The sequence below is a fragment of the Syzygium oleosum genome, unplaced genomic scaffold, assembly GCF_021117445.2.
Source record: "Syzygium oleosum isolate NSW1041296 unplaced genomic scaffold, Sole_v2.1 Sole_v2.14, whole genome shotgun sequence".
NCBI classification, from domain to species: domain Eukaryota; kingdom Viridiplantae; phylum Streptophyta; class Magnoliopsida; order Myrtales; family Myrtaceae; genus Syzygium; species Syzygium oleosum.
Genome location: NW_026607498.1, coordinates 1676642 through 1690384, shown reverse-complemented (window position 1 = coordinate 1690384; position 13743 = coordinate 1676642). Strand labels below are relative to the sequence as shown.

General features: G+C 42.7%; 3 protein-coding genes across 3 annotated transcripts; 1 reads left to right on the top strand and 2 right to left on the bottom strand.

The window, feature by feature from the left end:
• Positions 1–201: 201 nt before the first annotated feature.
• LOC115694033 (AUGMIN subunit 7) lies at positions 202–6220 on the top strand. The gene is made up of 9 exons (XM_030621138.2): positions 202–409; positions 519–604; positions 745–806; positions 2227–2318; positions 2557–2682; positions 3741–3831; positions 4577–4684; positions 4796–4894; positions 5770–6220. Exons 1-9 carry the CDS (start codon positions 276–278, stop codon positions 5965–5967), a joined length of 996 nt encoding a protein of 331 aa, XP_030476998.1. The 5' UTR covers positions 202–275; the 3' UTR covers positions 5968–6220.
• A 2015-nt stretch (positions 6221–8235) lies between these two features.
• Positions 8236–9543, bottom strand: LOC115664318 (aspartic proteinase CDR1-like). Its single transcript, XM_030586260.1, has one exon. The coding sequence runs from the start codon at positions 9541–9543 to the stop codon at positions 8236–8238; it is 1308 nt and encodes a 435-aa protein (XP_030442120.1).
• A 2572-nt stretch (positions 9544–12115) lies between these two features.
• Positions 12116–13441, bottom strand: LOC130139932 (aspartic proteinase CDR1-like). The gene has a single exon (XM_056317931.1). The coding sequence runs from the start codon at positions 13439–13441 to the stop codon at positions 12116–12118; it is 1326 nt and encodes a 441-aa protein (XP_056173906.1).
• Positions 13442–13743: the final 302 nt, after the last annotated feature.

The following is a 13743-nucleotide window of genomic DNA, read 5'->3' as shown; positions in this document are numbered from 1 at the left end:
CGGGTTCGGGAGAGAGAGCGAGAGGGGGGGGGGGGGGGGGGGGAAGAGTGAAATTTGAATAAAAAGAAGGTGGGACCGGACCGACACGTGGCATCACGGTCCGGCCTGGCGGGGCCGGCCCTGGACGGTGACGTGGAGGGGCCGGGCCACCTAACGGCTTCCTCCCTCCTCCTCCTCCTCCTCAAAAGGAAGGACCGGAGCCGCCGTCCGATTCTCCGATCACTCCTCCCAGACCGCGCGCAGAAGAGAGAGAGAGAAGGAGAAGGAAGAGGAAGATGGCAGCGAAGCAAATGGAGGAGATACAGAGGAAGCTGGCGATGCTGAGCTACCCCAGGGCCAACGCCCCCGCCCAGTCCCTCCTCTTCGCCGGCATGGAGCGCTACGCCCTCCTCGAATGGCTCTTCTTCAGGTCCGTCCGTCCACCTTCCCACCTCTTCATCTCCACGAATCGAATCCAACTGTCACGCATCGCTCAAGCTCCTTTTCGCGCTCCTTGCCCCCGGGGGGCAATTCCGCAGGCTCTTGGGCGACAAGTCCCCGTTCTCGCAGCAAAACCTGCAGGGCGACGCCATGGATCGCGACGAGGAGACCTCCCGCATACAATGTGCGCGCCCCTTCCCTCTCCCCCCTCCCCTCCCCACCTCCCCACCTCTTCAATTTTCGAACATTTCACGGCCGCTTCGCGCTGTGGCTTTTGCAATTCGCTGGGGCCCCCTTTTCTTTTAATGCCTCTGGGTCGCGCAGATTTGGCGGAGATCGCGAAGTTCCTGGGCATAACGACCACCGTGGACACGGAGGTGGTACAGGTTGGTTGTCGATCTTCTTCTCTTGGTTTTGATGAACGAGCCATCTGGTCGTTACCCATTTGATCAATTTGGTGGCTGTAGACTTATCTGCATCGTGTTGGTAAATCGTTCTCGCCATGTCGAAATTCTTGTGCAGAGCTGCTACGATAATTACCTCCCGGCTGTCGGCAGTGCGGGGTTCCTGGCTCATAAAAAAAAAAATAATAATAATAAATAAATAAAGTTTTTTTTTTTCTAAATTAGTACACAGATGAGCAAGTTCCAAAATTAAAATTCCTAATGCATTAGATGATTTCTTGAGCAATGAGGCAGGGCTAAGGCCCGCGATTACCGTTGTTGAGTTTGTTTAAATTTAACCTACGAAACGCGGAAAAATTGGGGGCTTTCCAAATTATGTGGCATCGGGATTCTTATGAAGTGCTAGGACGTTCTGAATTTTTGACGTCTGTAGTTCTGGCTTTCCATGGATCGATCCGTGCGTCGCAAAGTCAGTCATGCTGAAGCAGTTTGCTTTGGAGATGAGGAGAGGTGACTGTCAATGCATGCGCATGGTTATGCATATGCTCGTGCCTATGTTGGGGTTGTCTGTGCTCGGATGTGTGCACACCGCGTGCGAGTGAAGTGTGCGCATGTGGATGTTGGGGGAGTGCGTGGACGTATGTGACGTGTATATGCTAATAGAGTCTGCTGTCTGGTTGTGCATGTTGTAAGGATGTGTGTTCGCTAGCTTTAGTGTGCTGGGCAAGGATGAACCTGTACTGTCAGGCTAGCGTGCATACTTCTTATTGAAAGAGTTTGGCTTTCCACTGTGATTTATTGAATATATGTCTAGGGCTACACGGTCTAAACAGAAGGAGAGGAGCAGAACCTTTTCTCTCCTGGTGGGTTGGCTAAATGGATCTTCTTGTGTTCTTCTGCTCAGTTTATACCGCATCCTCTGACAGATAAATTCGTTTTAAAGCGATTATTCATCTGGACATTGGTTTCTTCCGAAGGATAGAACATGTGAATGTCTTCATCTATATTTGTTAATTACCATAATACCTAGCATTGAGAAGAGCGCGTCGAGGTATGATCAAGAACATGTGGGCTTAATTCAATTGTATGAGTTTAATTGAGAATCATTAGATTTTGATAATATCTGTCTAAGGGTTTAATTCACTAAATGCTTGGACTATACTGATGTAGGACTATACAAACAATAATTCGCACTGCTGTTTCATCAATCATAATATTGGTGCAGTATTACATATATTAAGGAGCATCATTTATCCATTTTAAGTTGGGTAAACACAATTTTCTAGTTAAAGAATCCCTGGAATGATTGTTGTTGCATTTGTCTTGTCTAGCAATTCGGCTTAGCAACATTTGAAGTACTTCTATTTTAGCTTCTGATGAATGAGATGCGGTTTTGTTGCAGGGAAGAGGTACTTATGAAGATCGCACTGAAATGCTTCAGCTAATTGTGGATCTTGTTGAGGCGAGCATCTATGCTGATAATCCCGAGTGGAGGTGGGCTTTGTTGGTTGAATGTTAACTGGATTTTAACCCTAAAATAGCCGTCCCACAAGATTATTAAGACACTTGAAATTAATTAAAAATCTCTAGAAATGGAGTATCCAGGGATTGGCTCACTAATCTCTAGGGAATATGCACAAGATCTTTTTATACGGACACCGATTGAATGTTGAAAAATGTCCTGGCCAGCAACTTCGTCTTCTGAATTGGCGTTTGATATTGTCTTTTGCAGTGTGGATGAGCAAGCAGCAAAAGATATTCAACTAATAGATTCTATCGCAGAAAAGCAAGCTCAGATTTTTTCGGAGGAGTGCAAGCTGTTCCCTGCTGACGTTCAGATTCAATCTATATATCCATTGTAAGACATCCTCTTCTTGTTCGCCTGATTGTGTCACAATTTTTCGGTTACTTGCTAGAATGCAGTTCTTCTGCCCTGAAGTATGTGGTGAACTAAATCCTAGTTTGATTTTTGCAATTGCCTCCTAATGTCTAAGCTTGTTGCAAATAGCTAATTCAAACTTGAAGATAACGATCAGTACTCTTATATATAATTTTAGGTCCCTTCCATTGACCATCAATCGTTTTTAATTTTTCCCTTATTCTTTCAATCATGGCAATTATAATCCGGAGCTTTCAGTTTGTTACAAGTAGTCAATGAGTTGCTGATGCATTGTCGTTTTGTTTTTAATTTTGTCTCGATTTTTAGAATTCTCTCAGTTTTTATGAAATAGGGGTGCTGACGTCAAGTTCGAATCGGATTAGTTGCATCAAGTTGTGAATTAGATAGTTTCATCAAACAAATATGGTGTTATATCTTGACTGAGTAAGCACTCTGAGAGTGTACTAATTTGACATCGCAATGAGGTTGAAGTAACTCCAACTTGCATCTTTTACACTAAGCATTAATAAGTGAAGGCAATTCATGAATTTGTTATTTTTAAGAAGTTGCACATGGTGGTTTTGACTTTTTTCGGTCTTTCTTAGCCTCGATTACTGCTTGTCGACCGTGTGTCCCATAGTCTTATGTCTGACAAGAAAAGTAGGACATCATCAAGGAAACCATAAGTTGAATAATAGGGTAAGTGTCTGCACAATTGAATTTTAGCAGGCCGATGGCAAATGTTGAAAGGATAGGGAGGACAATGCAGGTCTTTGCAGTTGAGGGGGTAATTCCATTATGTAATGGGGTGTTTTTGGCATGTAGGCCTTGGAGTGCCAATTTCAGTTTTGCGATAGACTTAAATTGGGTGGAGGGAGGATAGGAAAAAATGAGGCCAGGATAAATTGCGCCTGACGCCATTTTTGAGCAGGGTAAACTGCAATTACCGCTTTCTATTGATGAAAAGAATATTTGAATGAAAATTTGTCAGTCTCATTTAGTAAAATCGAATTCCTTTAACCAAAGTTCATTTGCAGGCCAGATGTTTCGGAGTTAGAGACAAAGCTTTCAGAACAATCAAAGATACTCATGAATCTGCAGCAGAAAGTTGATGATTTAGCATCAAAGGTTTGCCCAATATCCTTTACCATAGCCATTTGTTTATACGTTTTTAATGTACTTCACATTATTAGCTGTGGAACAGCTCCCTTGTTACCACTATTCTATGTGAAGTTTCTCTCCTCTTCCTTTTACAATTATGATGTGTATAATGTAATACTGTAGACATTGGAGTTCTTGCCTGTTTTAACGAGGATGAAGTTTCTATTTATACCTTTAATCCTTCCAACAACGGCCTGCTTTGTGCTTTCCATTACCTGGCTTTGAGAGAGTCAAGGTTAAATGGATCTTCTAGGCCCTCAACACATCATAGGCTAGCCAAGGATCTGCATAAGTAATTTATTTATGTTGTGTTTTTTGGTGGCTGACTCTTATTGAGTACAAAGTTTGAGTTCAGCTATACTGCTCCTTGTTGGCCTAATTAGAATTGCAAGGAAGTAAATTTAGGTTGTTCTATCCTCTTAACATGTTGTACAAACTTTTTATTCAGATAGTTTTATGTATTTGTTCCTGATTTACAGCAGCATCTTGTCCCCAGATCAGTACTTGTTTTTTGACAGACCTAGATCAGTTTTTGGAATGTTCTGTTTTTCATGTTTTCCTGGATATTTCTGACTTCCTCATTTATATCTAGTTTATTCTTCTTAGAAACACTTCTAGAACATTTCTCAGTCATATTTCTTATGGTGCTCATCAGTTTTAAGTTCTCCTTGTAACCTTTTCGTTAAGTCTTATAGATTTTTCTTTGTCTCAGCATGCTTACAACCCAGATGAGGAGTACACAGAAGTTGAAGCGCAACTACGAGGACATTTGGAATCTTTTCTAGAAACTGCGAGAACATTCAATATGATATATACCAAGGTTTTCATCGTTTCTCGCCTTCATTTGATACTTTTAATTTCCTCTCTTTCAAGCTATCTGTCAAAGGTGGCCTCTTGTCAGGGACACATCTGTGATACTTTCTGTTTGTAGGAAATTCGCCCTTGGACACACATGATGGAGGTGCCCCAACTGCATGGGTTTGGACCAGCAGCTAATCGCTTATTGGAAGCATACAAGATGCTTCTGAAGGTATTCAAATGCTTTTTAAATATAGGATCTGATGGAATCTCACATACTCTATCACTTCTTTTAGCTGCATTGAATTCTGCCATAGGATCTTCTAAATCTTACGCAAAGTGAATCAAGAGTTGAATGTTGATAATGTGGAAAATAGTAGAAAACTTGGAAAGCCCTCAGTTTTGGTTTGCATGAAATATTTATTGAGCAAAAGTTTTCTTGTTTTCTAGTGATATGTTATTTTCCTAAGATACACCGGTACTCTCCAATCAATGACAGGAAAACTACCACCAGGTATTGTTTTTATTTGGTCTGTATGACCAGGGATAGTTTAAGCATCACATTAGATGAGTTAAGAGTTAAGATATCTACTTTTCTTGCATGTGTGTTATCCATGCTAAAATCACATGCTGTGATTGCCATAGCTGGTCACGGAGTTAATTTTGAATCACAAAATCTTAAGAGAAGCTTTGTGTGGGTTATGCATAAGCTTGTTGATATATTCAAATTTTTGCATGTTTTCTCATGTCAATTTTGCATCAAGATGTTGTGACTTATGCAACAAGGATCTCTCGCTCTCTCTCTTTGATTAAAACTTTTGTATGTGCATATAGTCAAAAGTTAAGAACTTTCAACTTTGAAAAAAGATATTTGTTATATATACTTGCTTCGTTTAATGGGATTTCATTTGAGAGCTAACCTAGAGTAATTGATTCATAATGTTCAATCCCTGAGCTTGATTAATATTGCATACAGAAATTTCAGCAATGGTAGTGGTTCTGTCAGTTTAGTAGGTTTCATTAGTTTCTATGACTAACTCATATCTGGATGCACTCAACAATCCTTGAGCATCTTTAACCTTATCCATTACTTAAAACTTTCTGCAGTTCCTTGGTAACTTGAGGAATCTCAGAGATTCATATGCAGCTCTGGCTGTTGGGTTGTCTGAAACAGCTTCTGGCGAACCCTCCTCTGTCACGAGAATAATCTCAGAATGTGAATCCGCATTAACATTCTTAAATCGTGACCTTGGTATTCTTTCGGCCTCCATTGCACGCGAAAGAGGTGAGGGTGTGCTCTCATGATTTAGTTGTCTACTGAGAAGTTACTCTTATTGTTTTCTGCTAATGAGTTCTAAATTGCACTGCCTTGTTCCTATTTAGAAAGAGATGCGATTTCATGCTAGAGCACCACATTTGTATAGTTGGTAAGATTGTCAATTCCTTGTATATCGGACTTGCTGCTCGTTGGCCTAAAGAAGAAATTAGGTGGGTTTGATTTGGACATGGATTGTCACATTTTATGAAGAAATTGCACTGCCTTGTTCCTATTTAGAAAGAGATGCGATTTCATGCTAGAGCAACCACATTTGTATAGTTGGTAAGATTGTCAATTCCTTGTATATTGGACTTGCTGCTTGTTGGCCTAAAGAAGAAATTAGGTGGGTTTGATTTGGACATGGATTGTCACATTTTATGTAGATCTTTGGACTTCGTTTGTAAGAACTGCTCGCTATCACGCATTGGAGCTTGTTGTGACAGCCCTCGTCAACTCCGGCGTTAGATGGGAATATCGGAGATAACCCGCCTTACTTTTCATTTCAGTTTTGCTACTCCTATTTCTTGTGTCACAAGTTTGCATCCAAAGGCTGTGTTTGTTTGGAGGAAAACATCTTATCGGAAGTCGTGTTCTTTCATTTGGAAAATGACTTCCATAGATAAGAAAACTTAGGTTTAGGAAGTTATTTTCCAAAAGAACACAGCTCGTCTTGTCGACTTATTGGGAACAGGTTTACCAAAGTGGCTTCTTCCATGAAGCAAGTCTGACCGGAATGACTCATCTTCCATGGAAGCAAAATCCTATTGATGGCAGCTCCTCTCAGTCTTCTTCACCTTCCTCTTCTCTCTCTATACTCAGTCAACTTCTATCTCCTCCTCCTCAGACTCACTTCTGTCATCTAACTAAACGCCCAAATTCTATCTCTCTGACATGAACTTCAACCTCAACCTCCAAGCAGTCCTTGCCGCGGTTGCGAGCTTTATCGGTGGCTCCCCCTTCCTCACCTGCAACCGCCGCATGGGGAACTGTGGGCACAACGTCCGATTCCAGACCTGCTTGATCTCGGACCCAAAGGAGCTCTCATCCATCGCCTGGATGTGCACCTCTCTCTCTCTCTCTGTATTGGATTTTGTTGAGCCCCATGATTTCTTCATGCTCTCATCCATTTTCTGGTGAAAGATACATAAAAATTCATTTATTTGCTCTCTACTGTTGGTTCTGCGGATATGAGTGGAGCTGGAAGATCAACTTGGATTGGTGATGCTTTGTGATCACAAGCCCACCAACTGCTTGTGAAAATTTCTCAAAAATATATGACTTAAGATTGCGGTGATCTTGCTAAAGTAGTAGTTATTCGCGTGAATTGGAGACGCGTCAATCTAACACATAACCATCAAACAAAGCATATATATCAAGCAATGCAACAAAGTGCTCCAGAAAAGAAAAATTAATTCTTTTAGAGATAACACAAATCAATTTCCTAATTTAAACGGTGGTAATTATTCTCCCAACTCGTTTTTGTATTTTTGCCAAACACGGGGAAATTATATCATTTTCCTGGTAGAAAATATTTTCTACTTCATTGTACTCTCCATGAAATAAACGGAGCCGAAATTTTGTTATCGAATGCCAAGTCATGTCTTACAAAAGTTTATATTGTGCTTTTACAAACGGAAGTGGACAATTTTTACCCAAAATACAAAATAGGGAAAATTGTTCAAAAAGTTATACATCTATTGCACAAAGGCCAATTCAATCCCAAATCTTTTAATTTTACCGATTTTGTTATAAAATTTTGACAATTTATTAATTTAGTCATAAACCTTTTAATTGTGCTAATTTAATCTCAAACCTTTTGACGATTGGCCAATATAGTCTTTCTGGCAAAAATATCCTAATCTCTCTCTCTCTCTCTCTCTCTCTCTCTCTCTCTCTCTCTCCCGATTTGCGTGATTACACCTTTTAAAAGTTTTATGACTTAATTGCATTTTCGTAACAAGTTTTAGGATCTAATTTCGCTTTTTAAAAGTCTTAAAACTCAATTGGACTTTCGTGATAAATTTTAGGACTTTTCAGTGTACTTATCCCTAAGTAGAATAATGACAGATAATTCATATGATGTAGAGAAAGGAAGAAAACAAAGAAGGTATCATACTTCCAAGAACACAGAATATTATTCAGTAACAGCTAGGACAACTTCAGCATGTTCAGCCAAAGGCTTTTCTTTTCAAAGATAAAGACACCACTCGATCCTAAACCATATGAATTGAAAAGACAGCACCCTATGAAAGAAATCAGTACGAGGTGCAATCAACAGGCTTGAAGGACAACTTATTGTTCTGAGTGTCGTATCCGATCAAGTAGTTCATCTGCGCCAAGTTGCCGTAGATCGTCATCAGGCTCGTTGCAAACGCCAAGCATACGATGTCATCGGCGACTCGAACAAAGGTGTTCCCTGCATTCAGTTCCACGTCCGCGCCCTTGAAATGGAACGTTATGGTGGGAATGCTGGACCCGACATCTGCCCTGGCCTGGTAACAAAGGCTAAGGATCTGTGACGGGTCGCTCGCCGGGGGCAGAGTCACTAACTTGCCCAGGACGTCTTCAATCTTGGTGTAGAAATCATAAGGCAGCAGCGTCAAGGTCGTGCCCGAGTCGATGACGATGTTTCCTTCGTCCACGGGATCGGATGTGAATTCTATCCTCGTCTTGCCGACGCTTACCGCTTCAAGGGTTAGGAAGTAGAAAGTCTTTGGGTCCTTTTGGACTAGAGGGGTGGAAACGACGCCGCGGCCGGCGACCACGGCGTTGGCCCCGAAGTTCAATTTGCTAGAGCTTCCACGATCCGAGGAATAGGGCACCAAGCAATAGGAGAATTTCCCGCCGGTGGCTGTCCCCAATTGGGTCAAGAGTGAGATGCTGCCGCCCCCGAGCCCGATGATTCCGTCCGTGCGATCATTGAAGGTCCCGCCGTTGTCGTGTCCACACCCGAAGATCACCTTGGGGAAGCTCACCGGCCGGCCGGAGGTGGACCCTAGGGTTAAGGTCTCTGTGGCTATGTTTCCCTTAGTGTATGACCTATCACCGTAAGAGTACGAATACTCGCAAAGCCCTCGTCTGCCGCAGGAGGTTCGGCTGATCGTGCTGCACGGCGACACGCTGCACGAGATGTCCTTGTACGTCGAGGACTTGCGAGGGTTGAAAAGCGGGGACGCTTGTTTGAAGCAATCATCGCACGGCTCGCACTGTGTCCATATGAGGTCGCTCCCGGTGTCGGCGATCCCCACGATAGCCACGGGCGGGGTCCCGAGCGAGACGTTCAGAACGTACTCCCCGTTGCTGGAGACGATCACCCCGGAGGGCGTGCTCGGGGCGTTGGCAAAGCTCTGGCCGAGACGGTCGGCTCGGGAAACAGACCGGCGGATGGCGTTGGCCACGCGTTGATGCGGGGTGTCAGCCGGGTTGTAGTACGGGGACCTCGACGAGTCGCGGTGGACCAGCTCCGTGGTGAAGCCATACTCGGGAGCAGATTGGCATGGAATGGAGAACGCAAGAATCAGAGCGAAGGAAAGAAGAGAATGAAATCTGAGAGAGGCTGCCATTGGGGAGATTGTGGGATATGAACCGTGCGTTCGCTGGGTGCAATGGCGGGTGCACATATCTCTCTATATAGGAACGCTGCCATTATGTGCAGACGATGGAATCTTAAGGGTCGATGATTTATTGCCTTCATTGGTAACACAGATTCATCTGAATTCAGAGGTGGTCGGAGGAGAGATAAGTGCATGCATGCGTCGTAAAAGGACATTGTAATCCAAAACATTTCGAGAGAGGAAAGGAAAATGTTGAACTTACCATAGTCGGACGCTACTCTACCTACATGCAATGCATGCCGTTTCAGTGTTTCTGAAATATCTAATGCTTTGTGCTGGATCGTTTAGGGATAAATCGATCTAATCGCTCGGCAAAACCCGAATTCTCGTAAGGCAATAAAACCGGGAGAATTACCTGATAAGTCCTAAACTTATTGTACGGATGTCAATTCAGTTTTAAAATTTTCAATTTTTGCCAATTTAAACCCTAACCTCTATGCACCTTACCAAAAAAAAAACCTTAACCTCTATGCAAAAGTTCGAATTAAGTCCTTCCGGGGAATTTTTACCAAAAATCGCTAACGTGGTGGTGTGCCATATATGACGGCTACATCAACGATTTTTGGCAAAAATTGATAAAAAGGTACATGTTCACACAAAGGTTTAGGACTAAATTAATAAAATTGAAGAGTTTATGACTAAATTGGCATCCGTACAAAATGTACCAAATCTCTTGTACCATTGTCAAATTTTTGGGTTTTTCTTCTGTTGGTCGGATCAAGTTTTTGGGTTCACTAGCCTCAGTGTTGCGCTTTTTTGTTGCCTTTTTTTTTTTTTTTTTAATGTTGCTAGGAATTTTGCGTACGCAACTTCTTTATGTCACTTTTTTTTGTGGTGGCCGATTCTTATCAAGTACAAAGTTTGAGTTCAGCTGCACTGCTCCTTGTTGGCCAAATTACAATTTGAAAGGAAGTTAATCTAGGTTGTTCTATCCTCCAACATCTTGTATAAAATATTCATTCAGTTAGTTATTGTATTAGCAATTCCTGATGACAGCAGCATCTTGTCCCTAGATCAGGTTTGAAGACTAAAAACCAGTTCAGGATTACATGCCGCGATTCCCTTTTACCACACTGATTATTCTGAGTGCTGTTTATTTAGAATGTTCAGGTACTTATAGAACATCGAGTTTAGTTTCTAAGTCATAATTATTATGGTCCAGCCTACATCAGTCCTTTAAATCTCCTTGAAACCGTGTCTTCGTCAAGTCTGATAGATTTTTGTTTGGCTCAGCATTCATACAACCCAGATGAGGAGTACAAAGAAGTTGAAGCGCAACTACCAAAGCACATTTAGAATCTTTTCTAAAAACTGAAAGAACATTCGATATTGGACCTGGGCAAGTCCTTAAAATGCTCAAGGAGAGATAGGGGAAGGAACTCCTCTTCGTATTCACTCTCTCCCGGGAAGAAAAGGTTAGGGAGGAAACTTAGGGGCCTGCAGGTGAGGAAGAAAAACTCCACGTCAGCTTTGACTGGCTACCGTCAGGTAAGCAAGTATAGTAGCCTCCCGCATTTAAAGTGATGCAGGGGAGCTTTAGTTCCTGCTTGGTTGGCCTGTGCTTCGTACAGTATCTTATAACCGACATGCCAATCAAGTGCTCTGGTTACGACACACTGTGATACCAAAGTTTTCATCTTTGTAACACACGGGTTTCATTCTTAATTAGTTTGACAAAAAGAACCCTTTTTAAGACACGGTAGTCAAATCAGTGTCTATGTGGAGTCCGTACACTGTATGAATAGAACACTCCTCTTTCCTAGTTCAATAGCTAATTACTCTGAATAGTGTGAATCAGTGCATTTTGCAAAGATGGCTTATCTTAAGCATAGGTGGATATTGAAATTAATAGGGCAAAAGTCATTAGAAATCTAAAACTATGCTTACTGTGATACATTTACTCTAAGCTTTTTTCTAATTGACACAAAAAATCTCAAACTTGTATATGTGTGACACATTTATCATCCGTCAAAGTTCCGTCACTGAGTACTGTTAAAAATCTGCATACATGGACTCCGAAAGGCAAACGGTGTTGACATGTTTTGTGAAACAAAAATTTGCCCACGTACCTTAAGTGAAATATAAACGGCATTGTTTTGTATTTGACGAAACTTTTTTAATATAAACGATATTGTTTTGTCTGAAAAATCATTTGACGAAACTTTTTTAACGGAGGGTGAATGTGTCACAATGAATATAGTTAGAAGTTTTTAATGTCACAAAAAACAATTTTGGGTAAATGTATCAGCATAGTTTGGAGTTTTTGTGGTTTTTTTTCCCGAATTGATAAGGACTCATAATGCTTATGATCTAGAGAAAGGAGGAAAACAACGAAGCTATCTACTTACAAGAACGCGAGAATATTATTCAGTAACGACTATAGTACAGAGGATACGTCCCATACACTCAACATCAGGATTGATCTTCAGTATGTTCAAACGAAAGGGTTTTCTTTGCAAAGATGAACACACCACTCAATCCTAAACCATATGAATTGAAAAGACGCACCCTATGAAAGAAATCAGTGCAAGGTGCAATCAACAGGCTTGAAGGACAACTTCATATTCTGAGTGTCGTATCCGATCAAGTAGTTCGTCTGCACCAAGTTGCCGTAGATAGTCATCTGGATCGGGGTTGGGATCACCGTGAAGCATATGACGTTGTCGACAACTCGGACAAAGGAGTTCACTGAATTCAGCCTCACGTCCGCGCCCTTGAAATGGAACGTCACGGTAGGAATGCTGAGCCGGACATCTTTCTTGGCCTTGTAACAAAGGCTAGAGAAATGAGATGGGTCTCTGACGCGGGGCAATTTCACGGACTTCACCATGGCGGCTTCAATCTTGGTATATAAATCTTGAGGCAGCAGCGTGAAGGTCGTGCCCGAGTCAACGATGATGTTTCCTTCTTCCCCGGAAGTGGAACTGTTGCCGGAGGTGAATTCTATCCTCGTCTTGCCGACACTTACCGCTTCTAGGGTCACGTAGTAGAAAGTCTTTGTGTCCTTCTGGATTAGAGGAGTCGAGACGACGCCGCTGCCGGTGACCACGGCATTGGCCCCGAAGTTCAATTTGCTAGAGATTCCGTGATCCGAGTAGGGCACCAAGCAATAGGAAAATTTCCCGCCAGTGGCTTTCCCCATTTGGGATATAAGCGAGGTGCTGCCACCCCCGAGCCCGATGATTCCGCTCAGGCGATCATCGAAGTTCCCGCTGTTGTGGTGTCCACACCCAAAGATCGTCTTAGGGAAGATCGCAGGCCGGCCCGAGGAGGACCCCATGGTCAAGGTCTCTGTGGCTAGGGTTCCCAAAGTGAATGTATTATCACCATAAGTGTAGGCATACCCGCAAACCCCAGCTCGTCCGTCGCAGAAGGTTTGGTCGATCACTCCGCACTGCGACGAGTGGCACGAGATGTCCTTGTACGTGGAGGACTTGCGAGGATCGAAAAGCGGGGCTGCTTGCTTAAAGCAATCCGTGCACGGCTTGCACTGCGTCCATATGAGGTCGCTCCCCGTGTCGGCGATCCCCACGATGGTCACGGGTGGGGTCCCGAGCGTGAGGTTCAGAAGGTACTCCCCATTGTTCGAGACAATCACCGAGGAGGGCGTATCCGGTTTGGCAACAGAGTTCGGGTTGAGACGGTCGACGCGGGAAATGGATCGGCGAAACGCATTGGCCATACGTTGGTATGGGGTGTCGACCGGGTTGTAGTATGGGGACCTTGGCGAGTCCCGGTGGACCAGCTCCACTGTGAAGCCATCATCCGAAGCAGATTTACATAGAATTGAGGATGCAAGAATCAGAGTGAAGCAGAGAAGGAAATGGAATTTGAGAGAGGCTCCCATTGAGATTGAACCGTTCAAAAACTTATATTTTCTTAGGGTTTGATGGTGAGTGCCTATATGTATATGTATAGAGGATGGGCAAAGAAATGCTTGAGAGAGATTGTAATTATGTGCACACCATAAAAATTTCAAAGGTTGATGATTTATGGCCTTCATCAGTAGGCATTAAGATGGAGTATTCCACGTTTCTTGATATTAAATTTGGGTATATAGTTAAATACATCCTCTGTGATTTCAGATATGGTAAGAGGAGATTGTGAATGCATGAGTCATTAAAAGAAATCATAATCTAAAAATTGATG

Bases quoted from the DNA above. Each gene is read 5' to 3' on its own strand.
- LOC115694033 (XM_030621138.2), top strand. From the start codon at position 276: ATGGCAGCGAAGCAAATGGAGGAGATACAGAGGAAGCTGGCGATGCTG. The intron at 410-518 runs GTCCGTCCGTCC...GCAATTCCGCAG, and splicing joins CTCGAATGGCTCTTCTTCAG to GCTCTTGGGCGACAAGTCCC. The intron at 2,319-2,556 runs GTGGGCTTTGTT...TGTCTTTTGCAG, and splicing joins GCTGATAATCCCGAGTGGAG to TGTGGATGAGCAAGCAGCAA.
- LOC115664318 (XM_030586260.1), bottom strand. From the start codon at position 9,543: ATGGCAGCCTCTCTCAGATTTCATTCTCTTCTTTCCTTCGCTCTGATT.
- LOC130139932 (XM_056317931.1), bottom strand. From the start codon at position 13,441: ATGGGAGCCTCTCTCAAATTCCATTTCCTTCTCTGCTTCACTCTGATT.